General features: G+C 38.1%; 1 protein-coding gene across 2 annotated transcripts in view; it reads right to left on the bottom strand.

Annotated features, from left to right (window-relative positions):
• Window positions 1-23,820: 23,820 nt before the first annotated feature.
• The window catches only part of LOC122790142 (glucagon receptor-like), a 2,645,547-nt gene continuing 2,644,343 nt past the window's right edge, over window positions 23,821-25,024 (bottom strand). For both annotated transcript variants that reach the window (XM_044057770.1, XM_044057782.1), the window contains one exon: window positions 23,821-24,443. In XM_044057770.1, coding sequence (XP_043913705.1) covers window positions 24,087-24,443 — 357 coding nt within the window. In that variant the 3' untranslated portion in view covers window positions 23,821-24,086. The remainder of the gene's footprint in view (window positions 24,444-25,024) is intronic.

A 25,024-nucleotide genomic window follows, 5' to 3' on the forward strand; every position in this document is an offset into this window, starting at 1 on the left:
GTGAGTACCTACTAATCATAAGAGGTTTTCAAGTGTAAACAGTATGACATTTGTATCACTGACCTTTCTAAAACCATGAACACCTGAGATGAAAAAGATAGCTCTGAAAGATACAGCTATGACAAGTATAGGCCTAGGATAGAGCCCTGTGGGTCACTCTGACTATAAGTTAGAACTTCAACTGTCCAACTGCTGCATGGTACTTGTCATGTCCTATTTGTAAGCCATGTAGATATTCATTTTATCAAGAGTACATCGATAAAATTGTTTTAATTTATTGATCAGTGTTTTATGTATTAACCTATCAAATGCTGAAGATAAGGCCACATAAATTACATGTCTGGCAGTTGGCCAGAGGGTTAAGGCTGTGAGCTGTACTTCCTGTGGTAGATGGTTTGATTTTGATTCTTTCTGTCTTCCTTTACCAACTGTGTGACTTTCAGCAAGTCACTTAACCACCCAGTGCTTGGGTCAACAAAGAATTTGGGCTAGGTTCCTCAATGGTCCCCTGAACTACAAGCCTAGCAACTGCTATTATGCAATAAAAGAACAGCAAGCTACAGGTACGTACAGCTCTGTTTTCAACATATGCATGCTGATACATGGTTTCAATTCTCAGCCTTTCCAATTCTGACAATAATTTATCAAAGTAACCATCTCCGTTGTTTCTACTTAACAACAAAGTACACTTATGGTTCTCTATGGCTCTGAGTTTGACCAATTCTCTTTCCCTAAAAGATGGGCTTAACAACAGCATGTCTCCATCACTGAGGAATTCCCCTAACTTAAATGACCTGGTGAATCTTAAATGTAATGGTAATGTAAGTTCACACTGAAGTATTCTCAGGTCATTATTACTAATTCTGTTTCCTTCATGTGCTTTGTTTGGGCCCATTTTGCATAGTACTTTTCAATGTAATTCAGTATCTGAAGTTATCTATAAATTACTAACACAATTTGTTTCCTGTTTGAGGAGTCATACTTTTTTGTGTAACTTTTTGTAAATATATCTACAATCTGTTGTGTCTGAGAACAAATTTTAGAATCTACACAATTTATCAGTTTGTATGTCTTTATTCCTACATTTCATGCATCTATAAAATGGTTTTCTGTTACGCTGTATATCATTACATACATTTTCTTCAAATTTTCCTGATCTTGTCTCATACTATGTTTAATTTGTCTATCCAGTTTTTTTTTATTTTAGTTTTTACAGTTATAGTTCAACCTCTTCTCCATTTTTTTATAATTTTGTATTAGCTGTAGCTGGTGTATTCTTTTTCCTGGCTCCCTATTGAAACTTCAGTACTTGAAATGTCAAGTGCCAACAACCCCCAAAAAAAAATAAAGACTAAAACTACAGGAGAAGAGCAACTCTTGACCTTCATTCTTTTCCTTTAAAGGTCTTTTTCACAGTAGATGAGCTAAGGAAAGACGTGTGCGGAGAGTGGACATGGTTTGTTGGAAGAGGACAGGAGGAACAGCAAAGGTTTAACTGCATGGACAAGGAGGGAAACAAACAGCATGGACAGTGAGAAAAGCGTGGTGACGCCTTGAACCAACTGAAAAGTGAAGGATGCAGACAGGAGAGGTACACATGTGAGAGAAAGTGAAAGTGATCAGAGCTAGTGATGAGATAGGGAGGCAAGTTTTACACCAGAACACTTGGTCACCATTGAGAACAAGATTACTGGTAAGGGAAGTAAGGACAATCATATTACAACAAAGTCAGACTCAGGACCTAGACAGGCAAGGAAGAATGTAACCAAATAGTTGTTTACTTTATTTTACATGTTTTTACTGAGGTAGCACACTGATAACAACTGACCATTTGCAGGTAGTACCTAAGTAGTTACCAAGACAGAGGAGTGAATTATGGTACACATAAGGACCTATGATCTCTCATGGGGGACAAGTGGCTAATAAGGAGGGATGGGAAAGTGGCAGAGAGATGCTAAGTTGGGGGCAGGGGATATAATATTCTTAGAGATGCTACTTGTACCAGCCAACATGCAGAGGATTACAGACTATTATGACTGGTTGTGAGAATAGCTGGTGTAAGTGTATGGATTATGATGGGAAACATAAGGGATTAGTGCCAGCTCTGTGGAAGGGACTGGCTCCATGTTAGTCAAGGAAGGAGGGCAGCACTTAAAACTGGATTTGAAAAGTATGTCTCCATGATTTACCTTTATAGCAGTGTAGAGGGGGAAGAGGATAGCATAGAAGTAGAAGAGGAGTAGGTACTGAGAGAAGCAAAAATAGAAAAAAGACACAGAATGTAGCATCAGAAAAAAATGTGATTTGAAAAGATAAGATGGAGGGGGAGTAGCAATCAAAATAAAGAAGGGCATCAAATGCCACACCGAGATAAGAAACACCAAGCTGAAAAGGGTGCAAGAGAATTATCAAGATCAGAGTGCATGTCAAACAGCATTGCACCTGTGGCTAAGGAAGTGGGGAAACCTTGAGTCTAATACAGGAGAATGAGGGACCAGGGAAGGTGTAGCATAGTAGGGTATGAAGAAGAGGGTTATTCTCATGGATGCTCTGTATCTGCTACAAAGAAGGGGTGGGAGGCAAATGAGGTCCAAAAATGCAACGGTGATAATTTCACTGTCTGGTTTTATTTGGAAGGGATGAATGAGAGAACAAAGCCAGTGATTGTGTGGGATTTTAAATTACTGTTTTATTCTAAGCTGAGGGAGAGTTTTGAAAGATGAGTTAGGATTCTGGCGGCAAAATGAGGTAGTGAACAGGTTATTGCAATAAGTCAGGGCTGGAATACTTGGGTACATGTACAAAGGTCTGAAGAAGGGTTAAAATGGGAAAATAGGACAAAGACTACATGTATATACAGGAATATATGACTAGTAAATAACACCAAATATAAGGGAAGAAAGACATGAGATGGAGGGAGTTGGGAAGAAACAGTTACAAGATACAAGGAGGTTAGCACAAAAGCAACTAACTAGGAAATACGTAAGTTGAAAGGAAACTGACAGAAGGTATCTAGATGGTGAACAATGGCTTTTTGCAGCAGAAAGGAGGAAGGCATAGACAGATTTGGCCAGCTTGAGCAAGGGTGGGAGGGTGACCAGAGAATGCATATTAAAAATATTTAATGAATGAATACATCACTGCTGTCTTCAAGGAAAGACATGCATGGGTGCCATTCTGGGATAGAAGTAGGACAGAATGGGAATAACAACAGATAACCAACAGACATCAGAATAGAGTGAAGAAGGTGAAAAAAAGAACTGGCTATCCTATTGGGGGATAAGGTACAGATGCCGATGGGTTGTCTTAAAAGGTCTCTGGTTTTCTGGCCAGTCTGTCAGATCCCTATGATAGAGATCTTGAACAGACCACTAGCCAATTCAGATATACCTGAAGACTGGAATATAATAAGAATGGTAAACTTGTACAAGTAGGGAGGAGTAGGAAAAATGCAGGGAGTTACAGACCTGTTAGCCTAACATCATTGGAAATGAAAGTTATTGAGACAATCTTGAAGGAAAAGAAGTTTGCTTGTCTAAACTTTCTAAAAATGTCTAAACTTCACCAGTCTCCAGGACAGTAACAAACAACAGGAGTTCATATCCAGCAAGAATAATTAGCCAAGACTGATCCAGTTTTATGACTGGGCTAAAGACGAACTTGACAAGAGAGAACTTGTAGATATTGTCTACAGGGGTTTCATCAAGGATTATGACTTAGTCCTGCTAGGTGGCTGCTAAGACAACAGTAAAGATTGCTGCTGAATGCTTAAAAAGTAGATCCAGATGATTGTGATTAAAGGAAAGAAGTAAGTATTAAGGGAAGTGAATAGTGGTTAGTACTGTGGTCATGGGTCATGGGCCCAGTACTCTTTAGTGAGCTCATTTTTGAAGTGTTTGAGGTAATAATAGGATCTTCCTCTTCTGCAATGACACAAAGGTAGGTGCATTAGTAAGAGATGGAGGAGCTAGTAAGACATGATGGGACTAGTAAGAGATAGATGGACTAGTAAGAGATGGTGGAAAAGTGTAAGGAAGCACTTGGAAAGGCTGACAACTTGAGGTTTAATATGAGAGATGAAATTTACTGCAAACAAATGTAAAATACTGTATCTGGACTACAACAACTCTGATGTGATATATAAGATTTTGGTTAGGGTAAATCTAATGACAACAGCAGAACAGGGAAAGGATCTGGAGGGGCTGATCACTCTTAGCTTGAGCCATCAAGAACAAAGTGAGATGGCTGTGGCAGTACAGTGCAATGGTGGGGTGTACCTTAGTGGGGATAAAGTCAACAACAAAGCAGGCAATTTGTCTGTCATACAGTGCACTTGTTTGGCTGCATTGGAAGTTCAATGTGCTTCCACTGCAACAATCTACGTCACCTGTACCTAGAGCTATTTTTCCTTTTGATTATGAAAATTAGATGATGTATTGCATGCTTTAACAGGGTAAACAACTGTGTGCAAATGCCTCTTTTTCATACTGACCCATGCACAGTCTTTTTACAATGACTTGCTCAGGGATATAGTAGGTAAATCAAGAATTTAGACTGCAAATAAGTAGCACAGACACTTAAAGCTTGGCACTAAACTGCCAACAATGTAAGGCATGGGCGTAAAGAGATATGCAACTGCATGGCTTAAGCAAAAGATGATTTAATGGCTGAGCAGTATTTTCCTTAGCTCACAGGGTGAGCTGCAGTTTCACACTTCAGTAATTCACTGAGGATGACTGACTACTTCAAACAAATGGATCACTAACAGCTCCAGTTGTTTTATGTTGCCCTGGAGCTGGCTTTGTGTCCACCCTTCATCCTTCCACAATTTATTATTTGTTCTTTGAAAATTTGACATCCCATCACCACTCAGTATGCCATCTTCTTGTCTCTGAAAGATTTATTTACTTTGCATAGCTTGATTTCTTAACTGCCTGTCTAGTCTCATTGTGTTATTTCCTTGTTTTTATTCATTACTTTGCTCTCCTATGCTAGTGAGTATTTACAGTCGAAGAATGTAATAAGAGTTTGAATTGTGCTGCTTTCCTTTTATTCATTTCCAACTTTATTATATCTAGACCAGTACCTGTAGCTTCAGTGGCATAAAGGGATGAAGCTTTGACTATGGCCCAGATTACTTGGGTACAGTTAGTTGCCTGCAAGCTAAGGAGGGTGACAATGTGGAAGAAATAGAGTGATGAGGCTTTGCCTGCTTGCCAATCAGTGGAGAGTCAAGGTGTGGGGTCATTTCCTGAGTATGATCACTTGTGGTGAAACTGGATCCCTTTGAAGGATAAACATGAAAAGCCCTTAGACCAATAATACTGGTGCCAACATATTACAGTTAAAATAATAAACCACAACAGAATATTTGAGCACTTTCATTCTTTTACTTCAAGAACTTCATCAGAATAAAATCACAACAGCACACAAATTCATTTAAACATAATCAGAAATGACATCATTAATGACCTAGCCAATCATTTTCTTAACCAGATGGAAATCAACTACTTAATATCAAAAAATATTATTCAGATTCTAACGTGTTTAAAGCAACAAATAAAAAATAAAAAATAAAACATAATGACATTCCAATACAACAAACAACACATAATTAAATACACTGATATTTTAATAAACTTTTAACTGAGATGGTTTTGTTTAAACATGGTGCTGCATCTGTACGCAGGAACACTTGCCACTTTAATTCCAAAAATTCAAGATAAATGTTGTTCTGGCTAATAAATAACTTAGTATCAATGAACAATGAAAAAATACAATTTATGAAACTGAGGACATGTTAAACTGTGTCTAGCAAGGGCATTATTGGTGTCACTATTTTTGATTGCCCTAACATACTCACCAATCCTACAACTCAACTTTCTAGTGGTTTTACCAATATAAAAACTCTGGCAGCCACAACAACTAGCCAAATAAACCAGTCCATCACTCTTACAATCAAACCTCCATTTGGCTTCTAAGGTAAAATTAATGTGTTCAAAAAATACTGACTGGCTAAATAAACCTACAAAACTGGCAAACATTACAAGGAAAGGTACCATAGGGCCCATTACCAACCATACCACTATTTTCTTTAAGGTGTTCTAACAAAGACTTTAAATTAGGAGTTTTCTTAAAAATAAACATAGGTTCAGACCCAATAACGTGGGAAAGATCTTGGTTTTGCAAAATAAATTTCCAATTCACCTTAATGATTTTTTAATCATGTTTCCCCTCAATGCTCATAGGGACAGGAAAGGCAAGCTTTTTATCAATACCATTACTTGCATTTCTAACTTTGGGGGTAAACCCAGCAGAAAGAATAGGTGGAAATCTCTCATCTCTAGAACTAATGACTTCTTCAGAAATCTCTAACAATTTATCATTAGAGTAATAAGTAACTTAACTTCTTCCAAGAATGAATTTCTATCACTAATAATATGGCTCAACTGAATCACCTGACCTCTAAAAATGTTGAATTTCATAAAGGCAGGGGAAAGCTACTGAAATGCAAATAGTTATTACTGAACATCTCCTTCCTAAAGATGTTACTAACAAACTTTTTGCAAGCAAAATCAACCAAAAGCTGAATATCCAAAAAATTAACCAAGGTACCAATAGACCCTATTTCAAAATTTAACCAGTTAATACTATTGTTCATTTCAGTAATAAAAAGCTCAAAATCATTCCTACTGCCTTTCTAAATGAAAAAAAAATCATATATATATATATATATATATATATATATATATATATATATATATATATAAAAGTAAGTTACAAACTTAAAGGAAGGGAGGGAATCCAAATACTAAGCATCCCACCAACACATAACCAAGTTTGCAAAGGTTTTGCCCCCATTGCCACCCCAGACAAATGCTGGTAAATGCTGGAATCAAACTGAAAAAAATTGTTACTAAGCACCAAATCCAGTAAAACACAGATAGCCTTAGAATCAACACTAAGGTGATGTCCATATTTATTAAGATACAAATTCACAAATTCCATCCCTTCATCCTGATCAATTAACATCCACAATGCAAAGAAACTTTTCTTTGCCCCAAAATGAATAACCCTTAATCTGTTTCAAAAAAGCCAGGAATTATTTAAAAATATTTACTACCTTGTACTACTGGATTAAGAATACTATCTAAAAAAGTAGCTATACTGACAGCCTTATTTCTAGTGGAAGCCATTTTGGGCCTAAAGGGAGGTCCTACCTGGTCTTTATGAATTTTGGGTATCCCAAAAATGGTACCTAATTCTGGTTGATCAGTGGAACAAAAAATAAATATTTTTAAAGAAAGACACCCTTGATGGAGTAGGTCCAATAAAGTCATGTCACTAAAAATATAACTTTTTTTTACAAAATCCTTAGTTACTTTCCTGTAACTTCAAGAATATGACAACAATTTAATCATTGTTGAATTGTAAGCCTCTTTGCTCATAGCCACTAAACCATTACCTTTATCAGCTTTCACGTACCTAAGGTCAGAATGTTGACATACATTTTTCAAAGCCAAGAACTCTTCAGATTTCAAATTGTCAAACATTCTACTTCTTACTTTGTTACTACAAAAACCTCTAAACAATTTATACAATTTGTCCTCACACAATTGTCCAAACACAAAGTCTCAATGAGGGGAGGGTTAATAATACTAGATTTTTGCATGCAGGCTTATTCATATTTGATTTAAAATCATTGAAGATAAACTTAAGATTTAATTTCTTAAAAAAATGTTCAAAATCTAAAATAACATTAGTCAATGAAGCCCTATTTGTAGGGTTAAATATAAAGCCCTTAGAAAGTACCTCAATTTCAGAAGACAAAAACTGTGTATCACTAAGGTTAAAAAAATCTGCCGAGTTCTCGTTAACGGCCTCTCCCCTTTCTCAGATTCTTGCCATGAATTGTCCTCTCCTACTTGGGTGATAAAAGATCTGGGTGAGGGGCTCCATCTCCTGCTGGACTTGTCAAAGAAAAAACTGAAGAATCACCTTCATTGATGGTTACAGCGTTCAAAGAAGAAGAAATGACTCCCTGAGAGGAATCTTTCCTTTGGGCTCTGTTGCTCACACCGTTGGAGGTGGTCTCATTGATGTCAGCAGAAGCACTAGAAGAAAAGGAGTCTAATTGGTCCAAATGTCACTTTCCATGGTGACCAATACCAGAAACTTTGCAAGCCAGGCGTCTGTCAGACAAATCAGAAGCACCTTTGATAATAAAGGCTCGCTGGCTAGAATAAGCTAAAATATCTCTATTGAGCTTATTATTTTTTCTATTAATAGAAGGAAAAATGTCTCGCAACCTTAGAAAAATGTTTTTATATAGATATTAATCAATAAAAATGAAGGATGATCTTCTGAACAAAGCAAATGAATGTCCTCTTTTAAACTCTTCATTCTGTTGAGATTAAGTTGCATTAACAATTTTAACACATCCATACCTGCCCAGTTATACATAGTACAAATATTGGTGTAAATTGAATCACTGTATTTCATTTATTAGGGAAGGTATAAACTCTTAAACCCAAAGGCACTATACTGCATTCAAAACAACTTGTCAAATAAAAGTTTTTTTTGTATTGCAGTTTTTGAACAAACAAATAAAATGCTACATGTAGTTATTTAGGAAAGCAGAGTGCAAACATGAAATGCAATTTTTCATTTGATATTTTTAGATAACATGCTGACACATTCTGGACATGATAGCTACACAATTTTAATGATAGTGCTGAACAAAACATTAAGATACAAAATCTAAAAGCTATGATACTATGAGGATGACTATATGAGATGAAAACAGTTCATTACTTGTCCAAACGTACTTTTGTTTTTGTGGTAAGATTCGTGGGTCACAAGGACTGCAGTTTATATCTAAAAAACTGATAGTGCCAAGTTGATTATGTTACTAAATGCTGGAAATAATATATGATGTACATCTAGTCACTGTCAAATGTAAACAACGGAAATGTGATATAATGTTTTGGCCTGGTATGTCTCACAAGTACAGCTTATGTTCAAAAACTGTTAATCATCAATATGTTTCAATGGAGCAACACTAAAGACATTATGATACCTCACGAAGAACCAGACCATGGAATAAAGCAGCTGTTTCAGATCGAGGATGCTCAACCAATAACTCATCTGTGCCTAATACTCAAAAGTATCCAGAACCTATCAAATTATGAAATACAGATTCACAATAAGTTGTGCCGACAGAAGCATTTTTTCACATATTGGAATCCCTATTGACTTCATCTCTAATGTTCACAGTTTGTCAGCCAAGAATTTCACACATTGTCAAAGGACTGGGAGTTTTAGCACACAACCTCTTATACAAGATATCACATATCAGCAGTCCAATGGGCAGGTTGAAACAGTTGTATAAAATGTTACCATGAAGTAATGTGCTCCCCAGCTCAAGAAAAAAGTAATATTTAGATCTTCTTGACACAGGACATACTCATTTGCAATAAGATGGACTGTTTCCTGCTCATCTGTTGATGAGAGGGAGAATGAAGAGAAGCAATTTACCTTACCTATCTTACTTCAGCGAGAGGAAATGCCAAATGTGAACCCATCTTGGAGGCAATCTCAGTAAAAGCATGAACTGTATTATAACAAATTAGCTAAAATACTGTCTCCTGTGATGTCTGGATAGATTTTAAGAACTCTGAATTGATGTAACAGATCCTGGGGATGCAGGAAGCTTTAATATACCTAGGTCTTACAGTATGGAAAGCAGTGATTAACTGGGGCTCAGGTGCAATTAGACATATATATACTGAGCAGCACCGTTCTCAACTGAGACTGCTGAAATTACTGAGGTAATTAAAGTACAGAACAGTGCTAGCTAAAAAAGAGACGTGTCAGACAAAGCAACAGTTACTCCTACTGTGACACTACACCAGTTACTACACCATCTGAATCACTGACTTGGTTTATGTACTAGAACATGACACATAACCTAAACTGACTACTAACCTACCACGACTTTAACTATTGTTAAAGACTTTAAAGCATTCGGGCTTAAAACCAACACTGCAAACCTTTCCAGTCTGTCATGACAGCAAGTACTGATTTATTAAGCTGCTGTTTGGTAAATGTATATATTTGTACCATTCAAATAATCACATTGCTATTTTGCTGTTGGCACATACATCCTGTGGCATCCCTAGAATGACAAAGATTAGTCATTATTATTTGTATAATCTTCACTGACTTTAGGTTAAGTGAAAGATGTAATATATTTAAGACTACTCATAAGGCTGATGTGCATGCAGGATGTCGTGTGATTCTGTCATGCATGCAAGATATCATGGAATTCTGTCCTGCGTTTCAGTTAATTCCATATTGGTATAGAGTGTGGACATATTCAGCCTGTTTCCCTGCTGTCTGTATTTTGCCATCAGATCTGAAAGACTTTGCTATGAATACTGAACCTGACACCACACTGGTATCTTCCTTCTAATAAGCAATATGTTGTCATTTTTAGTGTGCACATCACCTGAATTTAGTGCTCTGGATTTGCTAGTTGCTCAAATTCTATTTTGAGGATGCATTAATCTGCATATTTTTGCAGCTTTCTTTCACTACCCCGTCAGTTAACTCATTGGATAAAGTATTAAATGCTGCTATTGACTGGATGGCTATTTTGTTATCATGACTAATTGCAGTCAATACTAGCTGGGACCTCTTAAACCCCTGCTTAACTGGGAACTATAGTTAAGCTTAACACAAATAATCTCAATACTTGCATGGAATGGCTACTTTCTGCACATTGTCGGTTCATAGGTTCATAGTTAGGTACTAGGCTATTGGCCCTAGGGCCTATATAAGTCTAGCCAAACGGTACCCTGGCTTTTGCCACCCAAGAAAATTATTTTCATGTGCCCCTGTCAAGCAGAGCTACAGAAGTGATCCCCGGGGTGAATTTCCTATCTCTCATCCAATCATCAAGATTTGACTTGAAGAGTGCTAATGAGGAGCTTTGTTTGATATAGATAGGTAGTTTATTCCAGAGTATGGGAAGTCTCTGGGACAGGAATCTATCCCTCCAGCATGTTTGGTTTATTGTGGTGACAAGGTTTATGTCCCTAGACCGTGTAGCTCGGAGGGATTGGGATTTCTTTAAGTGGACCATGTCCAACAGCTCTGGGTTTGACATAGCTTTGATGTTAGGCTGAGATCGCCTCTGAATAGGCAATATGCGACAGAGTAAAGCTGGAGTTTTTTGAGACGGTCTGCATAGGGCATCTGTTTGAGGCCAGTAATCCTCTTTGTAAGGTATTTCTGTGGCCTTTCCAGTTGCTGTAGATGTCTTGTGAGGTACATACCAAAAGGGGCGTTGTACTCTATAATGGGTCTAATGAGTGATGAGTTGAGGAAAAAAGAGTTCATTGGATGAGAAACCTTTTGTGATGAAGTGTGCCATGTAGAAGGATTTCCTGACTACTGTGGCAATGTGATTATCAAAGGAGAGACTACTGTCCACCTGTGTCCCAAGGTCTCTTATCACACTTTTGGTGTTAAGTAGACTACCGCCTATGTGGTAGTTCATGGGTAGAGCGTTTTTACCAAAAGAGATGACAATGCACTTTTTGGCATTGAGCTTGAGGCCATGGCTTTGACACCAGGCATCTGTCTCAGTGAGGCCCTTACTTCTCTTTCTGGTATTTTAAAAGAATAATAATTTCCTCAGCTGATGTTCATTTGTTCCTTCTGTCAGATTGGCTTCATAAGTGTAAGGGTTTAGTTGACTACAATTCCACAGGCCACTGACACTACTTTAGCTTTTTCTGACTTTAGAAATATCCTCATTAGTAATCAGGGTAAACCTTTTCTGTAGCTACCTGCATAATAAAATATGGTATAAAGATATCAGAAACTATATAAAGACTGGGAACAGTGCCTGAAAAACATTTTCTAAATTGCCTGAGCATCACCAGTGTTTAGTCTGTAAATCACCAGAATTAAGAAATTCCACTAAAATGTTTGCTGGATAAGCTAAATCAGGCTGCCATGAGAATGTCAGACTCACCATCGAAGCAAATTCAATTCTACTGGTCTAACGTTAGACTACTGAGGATATCAAAGACACCACTGCACAGTTCCCTTCATTTTCATTCTGCTTTTTGAGCTTTAAAAGCTAAGTTGATCTTTTCAAACACTACTTTACTGCCCACTTTCTTCACCTGTCACTGTCACCTGTATTTTAGCCTGCATCCCCTCATTCTACATCTGTCTCCATCACCTGTATTTTAACCTGCATTCCCTCTTTCTGCACTTGTCTCTGTCACCTGTATTTTAACCTACATTCTCTTTCCTCACCTGTCTCCATCACCTGTATTTTAACCTGCATTCCCTCATTTTACACCTGTCTCCATCACCTGCATTTCAACCTACATTCTCTCTTTCTGCACCTGTCTTCATCACCTGCATTTTAACCTGCATTCCCTCTTTCTGCACTTGTCTCTATCACCTGTATTTTAACCTACATTCTCTCTTTCTATACGTCTCCGTCACCTGCATTTTAACCTACATTCTCTCTTTCTGCAACTGTCTTTGTCACTTGCATTTTAACCTGCATTCCCCTCTTTCTGCACTTGTCTCCATCACCTGTATTTTAAGCTACATTCTCTTTCTGCACTTCTCCGTCACCTGTATTTTAACCTACATTCTTTCTTTCTGCACCTGTCTCCATCACCTGCATTTTAACTTGCATTTCCTCTTTCTGTACTTGTCTCCATCACCTGTATTCTAACCTACATTCTCTCTTTCTGCACGTCTCCGTCACCTGTATTTTAACCTACATTCTCTCTTTCTGCACCTGTCTCCATCACCTGCATTTTAACCTGCATTCTTCTACCACTCAATCCTAGTCCCTTCTACTCTTGCTTCTTATTCAGACAATGTTTCAATAAAGCAGATTTGTTCTTTTATCCATGGCATTCCTCGGAATTGCTCTAGTTTCCTGGATTAACTTCAGTTTCACTTTTGAGCTATAGTGAAAGCTGTGACAGATTTGCTGGTTGGTTAGGGAGGGCACTATTACATGGAATTGTCAAATTATTATTTTTACAGCTGCTCAATCTCTCTCCATGGAAGGTAATCATCTAAACATATGGAAAAATGTATAACATTAACCAGTCTTCCATTCTGTTAATCAAAAGGTAGTTATAGACTTATAATCTTCACAATCATTTCATCAAAACAAATGCAGAGACTGCAAGTGAATTATCTGTTACAAGCTGGTAAGTGTAATCTAGTTATAGATTCTAGTCTACAATGTTTTCTCCACTCTTGATCATATTACATGAGTTTATTTACTTTTTATGACAATTTCAGTGAAGCAGAAGCTATGAATTGAACAACACACATATTAGATTTGGATATGAAGAAGGCATTTGGTACTGTACCTTTAGAGGATGTATATAAAATGTAAAGTAGAACAAATGCATGCTTGCCAGGGTGGCTATATCACTGACTTCTTCTTCTTTTTCTTTCAGCTGCTCCCGTTAGGGGTCACCACAGCAGATCAACTGTTTCCATTTCTTCCTGTCCTCCGTATCTTGCTCTGTCACACCAGTCACCTGCATGTCCTCTCTCACCACACCCATAAACCTTATTTTAGGCCTTCCTCTTTTCCTGTTACCTGGCAGCTTCATCCTTAGCATCTTTTTCCCAATATACTCTGCATCCCTCCTCAGCACATGTCCAAACCAATGTAATCTTGTCTCTCTGGCTTTGTCTCCAAACCTTCTAACCTGGGCTGACCCTCTAATATACTTATTCCTAATCCTGCCCATCCTCGTCACACCCAGTGCAAATCTTAACATCTTCAACTCTGCCACGTCAAGCTCTAACGCCTGCCTTTTTGTCAATGCCACTATCTCCAACCCATATAACATAGCTGGTCTCACTACCCTCTTATAGACCTTCCCTTTCACTCTTACTGGTACTCATCTGTCACAAATCACTCCTGGCACTCTTCTCCACCCACTCCATCCTGCCTGTACTCTCTTCTTCACCTCTCTTCCACACTCACCATTACTCTGAACTGTTGATCCCAAGTACTTAAACTCATCCACCTTCACCACCTCTACTCCCCGCATCCTCACCATTCCTCTGTCCTCCCTCTCATTCACACACATATATTCTGTCTTAGTCCTGCTGACCTTCATTCCTCTTCTCTCTAGAGCATATCTCCACCTCTCCAGGGTCTCCTCCACCTGTTCTTTACTCTCACTACAGATCACAATGTCATCTGCAAACATCATAGTCCACAGGGACGGCTGTCTGATCTCGTCTGTCAACCTGTCCATCACCATTGCAAATAAGAAAGGGCTCAGAGCTGATCCTTGATGTAACCCTACCTTAAACGCATCCATCACTCCCACCGCAGACCTCACCGCTGTCACACTACCCTCATACATATCTTGTACCACTCATACATACTTCTCTGACACTCCCGATTTCCTCATACAATACCACAATTCCTCTCTAGGCACCCTGTCATATGCTTTCTCTAAATCCACAAAGACACAATGCAACTTCTTCTGACCTTCTCTGTACTTCTCCATCAACACTCTCAGAGCAAACATCGCATCTGTAGTGCTCTTTCCTGGCATGAAACCATACTGCTGATCACTAATCATCACCTCCCTTCTTAACCTAGCTCCCACTACTCTTTCCCATAACTTCATGCTGTGCCTGACCAGTTTAATCCCTCAGTAGTTACTACAGCTCTGCACATCACCCTTATTCTTAAAAATCGGTACCAAAACACTTTTTCTCCATTCCTCAGGCATCCTCTCACTTTCCAAGATTTCATTAAACAATCTAGTTAAAAACTCCACTGCCATTTCACCTAAACACCTCCATGCTTCCACAGGTATGTCATCTGGGCCAACAGCCTTTCCTTTCTTCATCCTCTTCATAGCTATCCTTACTTCCTCCTTGCTAATCCACTGCACTTCATGATTCTCTATCCGCACATCACCCAACCTTCTCTCCCTCTCATTCTCTTCATTCATCAGCCCCTCAAAGTACTCTTTCCAGTGACTTATTGGTCATAAATAAGAGTGCACTTCTCTGGCACAATATCATACAGCAAGAATGCCTCAGTGGAGTTCCTTGGGCACCTCTTTCTCAGTTAAAACAGATAACTGTGGTTATTTAAATAAATCTGAAGACAACTGCATGTTGGATATAATTGTAACTGCTGAAGGAAGACTTTGATAAGGTATATCACTAGTTTACAAAGAATTACCTAAAACTGAATGCAAAGAAATCATATGTGATAAAATGTTTAAATACATATAACATTGCTGGTTGATCACTCAAAGAAGTGTTAAAAAAAATTTTAAAAGTTTAGGATCTGTGAACTTAATTTACTAATTAAATTTCCTTTAGCATTAGAGTAAGACAGGTATACAGAAAACGTTATGCTGTGATGCATTTTATTTAAAGATCTGTTGTTAGCATGTCTCTAAATGCATTAGGCTTACATGGCTGTCATTTTCATGGTAAATGAGTGTAATGTTTTGTTTAGTTTGTTTTGTTTCACATATATTGTTGAGGAGCTGATATACTTTGAAAGGATACAGACAGAAATTTGCTCAAACAGCAGAAGGGATGATGTATATGAGTTACAAATTCAGGCTTTGAACTTTATGTTTGTGCACAAAAGCGTATCACCTGTTAGGTAGCGGATTATATACTGCATGTAAAATGATCAAATAACTGGAAATAAGATAACTATTAGGCTTTAAGTGCATGCCATAAATAGCAGGACTAGGTCCAGTGCAATATTATTCAGACAGCCAAAGCACTCTACTGTCATAAATATGTAAATATTATTCAGTAGGGACAATGCAGTGGAATTTGTTCCTTTAACAGTGATGTGTAGTTAGACAATGACATTTAAGCTAGTGCAAGATATATATGTGGAGGAATGGACATAGATATGGTGAGAAATGAACATCAGCCTCTTAATGTCGGATATTTTGTGAGCTTTTGCACATTTTGTGGATGACTCTGTGAAGATTTGAAACCCTATTATATACCAAGCCACTTATGCACATTTTGAGTTTCCACCTCTTCACAAGATCTGTTCCGAGTTACTGGAAGAAAGCTTGTGCCATCCCCCTGTTAAAGAGGTTACAGCTGTAGTTACTCCAATTTTCTCCAGTCTTCACACTATGCTTTCCAACCCATAAGAATTAGAAAAAAATAATGTATCTACACGTTCTATAATATGCTATAAAATAGCATGGCCTTTTAAACCATGATTAATGTTAATGCAGAGATTGCTGTAGCACCTTTTCTTCACTGTATCATACTTCAAATATTGTATACTATAAGATGGATTCAGACCTTATAACAGACTTTGAGTTTTCTGACTGCACTTTTCTCTGAGAGAGGCTGGTTACTCTATGATTGTGGCATGGTTACCTATTCTATCTTTCCAATTACTTAGTTGATGTCTTCAGGTATCTCTTTTGTAAGTTTTTCTCTGATGCTGGGTAATGTTTGAATGATGCTCCACAATGCTAAGTGTTATGTCTTACTTTATGTTTTTATTAATGGTCTCACCTTTCACTTCAGAACCCCACATCACTTACTCACTGATGATTGGTACTCTTAAGGCATGGCAACTGTTGTTCTAGACATATAAAAGTGCCTCCAAAAATAGGTGTTGTTCTTGGATGAAAACTATAGATAAAGTGTCAAAACCCGTAAATCCCATATATTTTTATTTTGGGACATCCAGAGATAAAATAATTCTTCATGTATGTTGGTTTATGACTCCATCTGTTCAATCTATTACACAGGTCACCATGCAGCCTTCCATAACTCCAATTTTCTCTATTACAGTGGTCACCATACATAAAAATATTGCATGTAGTTAGATGTTGCTGTGTTTATTCACTCATTTATGTCTGTCACTGTCAGTAAGACAGAGAGAATTTTCATACAAAATAACAACACTGAACACCTCTGAGGCTAGAGAGTTTAATGGCAAAAAAAAAAAAAACTTAATACAAAAAGATGAAGTACAATTTATGTTAGGTTCCCTCTGCAACACTGGTCTTCTCCAAATCTCCCTTAATAGAATATGTCGCTCAATTTACTACTAGTTCCCAGTTTCAGATTTGGTTATTCCACTAATATGCACATTTCAAACTCCTCATCATTAATCACTGCCCTCTACTGAAGTAAAAAACTTTACAGTTTAATATCCCATTTGTTCAGACATAGGAAGGAGACAGTTTCTTAGTCAAATGACCTCATACTGGCTTGTTAATAGGAGAATAGGCTTTATCCAAAATGGTCCAGCAAGTCTGGAGCTTACATTATGTATTTATCAGAGTAAGGACAGTTTATAACCTTATTTGTGGAGTGCCCATCACATTTCTCAGCTTTCAAAAAGTACAGGGATCTATTATAACTAGTTCTGTCTTATTAAAATAGTCCTAGGAGTCAGTGGGATAATTGCACGTTTATGTTAACCTGTATATTTGCCATTGCATTCTACACTACTGTTATTTTTATCTGTGAGAGCATGCCAGTCATTTTTTGCATGTGATATTATCAAATACTACTGTATAATTTAGATTGTGTGCCTCTAAGCTAGGTGTCTGAATAGGCTCATAGGTATACATTAGACTATTGACGACCAGAGCCTTTATAAGTCTAGCCATGCAACCCAACCCAATTGTGTCCCTATGTATCATGGACATTTATTAGGAGGGGGTATGTTAATTAGGAAGTTTCTACAGCTTATGAAGGGGTGTGTTAGTTTGCGCATTATTGTCTGTTCCTGTATATCAGAGACATAGGGGCCAGATCAGGGTGAACTACCAATTTCACATCCATTGGCCAAGGTTACTCTTAAATAGGGTTATAAATGGACTCTACTTCACATGGATGAGGAACCTGTTCCAGAACATTTGGGTCCTCTGAGATACATATCTGTCTCACCAACATGCCTTATGTATGTCACAAGCAAAATTTAAATCCTTAGATCTATTGGCTCTGCTGCTGTTCATTTTGCAGATGTGCAAAAGGTCCATCAGAGCTGGATCTGTGGATGCATGTATGCCAGCATAGATTGCCTCTCACTGACTTGTAGGAGGGTGAAGATAGATATAGGACTTTAAGGTAATCCATAAAGGACAGTGTGTTTATACCTGGATTGTCCTGGTAAGGAACCTTTGTGGGTGTTTCAACTGTTGCATATGTCTAGTTAGGTATATACTGAAAGAGATGTAGCTCACTGGAAAGGTACATGCCGAAGGGAGCATTGTACTCAATGATATGTCTGATAAGGACCAAATAAAGTGGCGCTATGACTTTCTTGGACCTGAATGTAATGGTCTTATTTATAAATCAGGCAACACTGAATGATTTTCTTACTACCTTAGCCACATGTTGGTCAAAGACCAGATTACTGCCTATGTATGTTCCCAGATCCCTGACTACTAGTTCAGCTGTAGTAATTAGCCTGGGTGGTAGTTTCCCAAAAGGCAATATAATGCATTTCTTGGTATTGGGTTTTAATCTGTAACTTTGGCACTGACTTTGGCACCAGTCATTTGTTGGTGTTATACCCTCTTGAAAGATATTTGTTTCATGGGGGAATCTATGATCGTTCCCAATTTGCAGTGATCTGTAAACTCGGTCAGCCAAAGGGCCTTGATATTAGCCTTTGCCTCTGAGAAGTAGATGCCAAATAGGAGTGGTCCCAACAACAAGCCCTGCGGTACTTTGCTGGTGACAGGTCTCTTAATGGAGGTGGCTTCACAAATCCTGAATTCCTGGGTACGGTGAATGAGCAGCTGGCAATCCAGAGTGCAGGTATGGGTTTATGTCCATTTTAGTGAGCTTGTCAAGTATACCCAACTATGGCATTGTATCAGAAATCATAGCCAGGTTCAGGAAGGCAATATGCACCATTTTCTCCTCGTCCATTGCCTTGGTGATCTTCTTAAAGAAGTTAACCAGATTTAGTAGGCATGACCTTCCCTTGATAAAGTTAAACTGAGTTAGCTCTAGTGTCTGCAGGTTGCCTATCTCTTTGTTAATTATCTCTACTATAAATTAGTGCATTGCTTTATATATTAGAGTAATCAGACTAATAGGTCTGTAGTTTCTGGGGTCAGTTGATTGTATACCCTTGAGTAGTGGGATAACAATTGCAGTCTTCCATTTGCATGGGACAAAGCTTGGTTTGAGATCATAGTTGAAAAGTGACTTTAGTGGTCATGATAGGTCATGTTTCAAGCTATTTAGGAGGCATCCCAGGATACTGTTAAGGCCCGTTCAGGCTTTGTTTTTGGCCTTAGCGAGCACCACCAGGACCTGCTCCCCATTAGTAGTTGATGGGTTTATTCTAGCAGGTATTTCCTGGGGGGAGGTAGGGGAAGGGAGTGGAGGGTGAAGTTGGAGCTGAATTTGTCAGCCAGCAAATTTGCTGTGTTGTTCTGCTCACTGTAGGTGGCAACACTGACTACCAGTTTTGCACCCAGCTGTGTGCTTTCTTTGAGGTTTTGGTCTTAGCTATAAAATGTCTTATGGTTGTCTATAGGCTGTCAGGCTATCTTGACCTCATAATTGGCCCTTTTGGTTAATTAGTCCTCTTAGTTTCCTTTTTAGTTTAATTACAGCACTCCTGTCATTATGGGAGTTGATCTTTCTGATTTTAGCCATGACTTTTTTCCTTTTGCTATATACCTTGTTAAGGTTAGGATTCCACCAATGTGGTTTATTTCTAGAGTTTGTGTTGGGCCTATTTCTAGTAGGTGCAAAAGCCACGGTTGTACAGGGTCTCTGTGAACAATTCCACACAGATTGCTATGAACCCAGGGTTGGTTGGAGCAGTGAATTTTGAAAAATCACTTAATAGGATCTAGTCTGTTTTGGAATAGTTTCTAACTTTTACAGGCTTTGCTGGGGTTAACTAGTTGATTTTTATTTTGACGGAGACAGCTTTGTGATCTGACCTCACCAGTGAGGACATGACATGGGGGGTGGGCAGCACTCTCTCATATTGGTGAATACCATGTGCAGTATATCTGAACCTCTGGTGGGTGTGTGCACTGTCTGGTCAAGGGTATTTGTTTTAATAAAGTCCAGGAATCATTATGCCTGTGAGTTTGAGGCAATGTATATTTTCCAGTCTATACTGCCAATCATGAGCGGACAGGTGATCCGCTGTGGAGACTCCTAACTGGGAAAAGCCGAAAGAAGAAGAAGAAGAAGAGGGGTAGTTAAAGTCTCCCATGAATTGGGTATTTGGTTAAATGGTGAGTGTCTCCAGTAGATCTAGGTAGAAGCTTTGGGTTTCTAGGGACATGGAGGGTGCGCTATAGCTTGCCAGGATATGGTCTGGGAGTTTGAATATGGTGATTCGCCTGTGGATAAATTCCCAGAAATCATTCTGTTTAACCACCTAAAATTCTAATTGTTGCTAACATAGATTGAGACTCCTCCACCTCTTGTCCCTGGCTGTGCAGCTGATGGTTGAAATGTGCACACACCTGCCTGAGACACATATTCAGAGAGCTCAGTAATGTCTCTCTTCATGTAGTCCAGGGAAGTATGTCTCGGGTCATAAAAGTCCACATGAACCATGATGGAATCATACTGGTACCTGTGGTGCAGTGACTTGAGTGTGTGTGTAACTTGGCAGATCCTGGCTCTAGATAAGCAACTAACCATTATGTTCTCCTTTTCAGTGTGGCAAGTTGGGCATCTGAGTGTCATACAATGGAGTCCCCTATGACAAATGTCCGGAGCAATGTCTTTTCTTGTCTTATGGGCTTTGCTGTTGGGATTCTCCTGGGTGTAGGCGTATGTGTGGTGCTTGGTGTTACTTTTGGTGAGTGCTTTAGAGATTGCTGTTTATAGACTTTAGATTCCTTAAAGAGGTCTTTGAGATTTGGGAAGATTGCTTTTTAGTGCCTAAGCATAAGTTGGTCTCTGTGCGTCATGGACACTAAATGTGGTGGATGTAGTGTGTGCGTTCTTGACAAACTTGTTTATATGTGAAAGTTTTGCCTCCATGAAATTGTGTATTTGCATCTCTCGCATACTGTGTTTATTTCTTTAACAGTTTAATGGTTATCTGCGTACATGAGACAATTGCTACTATATCTCTGGATATCCATATTTACCAAGCTGGCTATGAAGTCATTTGGAAATTGCATATCCATGTTGTCTAGACCTGTATTTGGGTGGGCTACTGTAGGTCGTGCACTGGTTTATACAGAGGTCTCCTTATGTGGTCTCTTGGGTTTGGCACTACACTAGGTTAGACTGTGCTAAGATTTGACAGTAGTACTGTTTAATGTGCAAGCTAGCTGCTCCAAGCTTGTCTCTGTACAATGGCTTTACTGTAGGCACACTAAGTTACAGGTTTCAGTTCTAAGGGAAGTTTGATAGATAACATTTGCTTTCTGGGTATTTCTGGGTATTTGTGTCTGTCCAGGGCACTGCTAATCTCTTGATATAAGAACACTGAAAAAGATTACTTGCAAGTATAATACTACAACAAAACATCTTAAACAAACTACTTTGAAGAGGCAATTTCAAGTATTAGGGACCTTTACAAAAATGTAAAGGCAAAATCAACAAATAAAGCAGAAATAATGCAGTAGCACTATAAAACAGTTAACCAAAGTGCAAAACAATAAAATAAATCATGTATTTTATTTATTTATGCGATTTGCAAAAAGAAGGATGAGGTAAAAAATGGAGATGGCTAAATGCAGATCTAGTTTATGAAATGTCAACCAACACTAAACAACAACAATCTATATTTTGCAGAAGGCAAGCTCCCGTGCACCTCCTTCATATTATATATACCAACTCCAAGATTGTACTACAGTGGGAAAAAGTGTAAATTTCCAGATCCTGACTGTATCGCCATTTTCATACAAAAGCTTTGAGGTTTTGGAAAGTCAATCATATGGTCTTAATCACAGAGCTTTCTAGAACTTCAGTCTTCTGAAGGGGACCCAGCTAAATGCATACACCTGGACATAAATGACTCTGCTTGCAAGTCATACTTTGAATATGGGAGTAAATGCAATGATAGATGTTTGAAAATGCAAGCTTTGAAAAGTATTAACTAAAGATTAGTTTTGCCAGTTGGGCAGCTTTCCATGACACCCACTCTTCAATAACGTAAACTCATGTATGTAGAATACACATTTGCATGGCACACAATTTGTCTAAACATTTTGATCTAAAACACAATTGTTTGAGAACACATTTGTGTGAAAATATTATTAATTAAAGGGCTATGACTGTTATCAAATGCAATCAACTGGAGTAACCAGTGTCCAATTAAAGCAGAGAGTGAAGGAAACCAATGCAATGGAGAAGAAAAGGTTTTAAGCTACATTTCCTAAGGTATCTTTGGAATATGAAGCAAACCAAGTACAAAAATTATTGACAGCCAAACTCTGTTGAATTGTTTTCTGACAGGAAATGATACTGTAGGGCAATTTGCTAAGAAGACCTACTGTAAATGTTATAGCAACACAGCTTGATACTACATCCTATTACTACAGGACAGGTTTACTAAAGTATAATGTGCTGTGTTAGTATTGTAGATAATCACTATAGTAAGTGACAAAACGTGGTCATAAATGTCCTTGCCTTTGTGTTGCTTTAGCAGAATTGATAAAAAGTATTCCATCTTCTCATCTATATCACATTGACTCAGAGTTTAGTAGATGAAACAGCAGTTAGAATCCTATACAGAAACTACAAAGCATCTGGTTTGAAGGTTTGATTGAAAGGTAAAGCGTGAAGCATCTCTTTGTTAGGCTGCATGAAATGAAAGATATATTTGTATTTTTGTTTTTTAGTTATAACCATGAAGTCATTTTTTTATATTGAAAGGGGAATTTGTTTTAATTGGGTGCACATTATGTAAAAATAAAAGCAGCTGATTTATGTTCCAGTTAATACTGCCTGATGAAAACAATAGTTATGCCAGGCAAAGTGCAGCAGCCCTGCTCAGTGAGAAGCAGAGTGGCTGTTTAAAGGATGCAGAAATAACTGAAATATAAATTCAGATTATTTGTGAAAAGCTAATCTCTTTAGATGTTAGGTACTCATGAAGTGGATGGCACAGTGGTGCAGTGAGTAGCATTATTGCCAAAAATAAGAGGCTCTCCAGTCTGGTTCTCAGCTGGTGTACCTTCTGTGTGAATTCTGCATGTCCCCCGTGTTACCATGTGAGTTTTCAACAGATACTCCTGTTTCCTTCTTCATTCCAAAAGCATTCAGATATGTGTGTGGTGTTTATGATATGGAAGAAAAGGCTGGCAATCTAGTTATATTTTCTATTTGCCTAGTAAGGTCTGTCACTAGCAGTTACTGTATAATGGGGGTCACTATAGGAGTTGGATGGAAGAGACCCAGCAGCAGTGGATGGACTGGATTTGTGAAATAGTGCTGGCTTTTGTAAAATGACAGAATATTTTATCTGCGATTATGTAACATTTCCATAGAACAGACCATAATTTGAATTTGCCAAATGGGGCAACTACTGGTGTCTTTCCTGCAGGACTACATGCATAAAGTGATAGAAGACTAACATTTGTGAAAGACTGTCTGATATACTCCTCCTTGCTATACTTAAAGAACCAATTATAAAGGCCAAGGTCACAACAGACAATAATGGTAGAATTTTGTTTTTGTGAGATGTGCATGTGTGATCTTAGAATAAATTATATGACAGAAAAGTCTCCAATTCACAGAAACAAAGTAAATATTTTCAGAGACACTAAAATACCCATCTTGAAAAAAATGTTTTAATGCAAAGAGCATACGAATTTGTTATGGAATAACTTAGAGCATTTACTGTATGAAATCAGGAGGGTCTGTAATCTGTAATGTGTCCAAAGCATGGATCACAATCAATGTTAAAGAAAATGCACTGTGCGATCCTCTTTGGGAAGGATATTTCAATTAATTTTCCATGGAAAAGAACCAAAATTCAACCAACACTTTCAGAACTTTCTGGTGCATTGTCTTCTAATATGTTTTGTTTCTGCTCTTTACTTTCAGCAGTAACTCTCTGAAAACTTTGCCAGCGGCTTCTCTCCATCAGTCTGTGCAATGTCATCCATGCTAGGTAGCTGCTTTTTTGTAGAAATATAACAGTATGATTTGCCATTTTTGCTGCCATTGTGATGGTGACCAGATGAGGAGTTTTCGGAACTGTAGTTGGAATCCACATTACCATACTTGTCAGCATTGTCTCTTGGAAAGCTGTGACACTTCCCGGTTGCCTTGTGATGGCATTGACCGTTGCTGGCTAGCCTTCCCTGTGGTATATTGCTGCAGGTATTACGGTGTTCCTCTAAGATGCTCATCCCCAGCTGCCACCTTTGCCACTTCTTCTTAATCTCAGATTGAACCTGCAAAATGAGAAGCTTTTAGTTTGGTTTAAACACTTGGAAAACATTAAAAAATGTGCAGTTTTGTGTAACAAGATTCTTTTTCCTTTCCGGGTTGAAACTAGCATATACATGATGCAGCTTGCAAAAAATGAATAAATAAATGCATACATATGTACATACATAAATAATGTGCAATGAAACATAATTATTGTTGTTTAACAGGTTTTCTCCTGTTGTGGTAATATATTGTTTCCTTAGGCAGTGTGAATATGTTAGAGCCTGCTTTTACTCCATTTTGCCCAGTGGTCCCAGTAAGCAGAGTTTTTTTTTTGTTGTGAGGTAGGCAGTTCTTTGCTCCAAAGTGCATATTTAGCACTGCATTTTCTAGACATGGTTCTCCTGCTATTTCGCTGATCAGAATACAAGCTCATCTAGATAAGTCTGCATTCTTTCATCTTCTAAAACTGCTTACTCTAAGTACATACCTTCCGGTCAAATTACACTATTATAATCAATGGTATATAAAGGATGTGTTCTCATTACTTAAGCCACTATTATGGTTAGGATTTTCACATCGATCTAAAAATAAATATTAAAAG

This window comes from Protopterus annectens, chromosome 1.part0, assembly GCF_019279795.1.
Source record: "Protopterus annectens isolate FY-2018-M chromosome 1.part0, PAN1.0, whole genome shotgun sequence".
Lineage (NCBI taxonomy): Eukaryota > Metazoa > Chordata > Ceratodontiformes > Protopteridae > Protopterus > Protopterus annectens.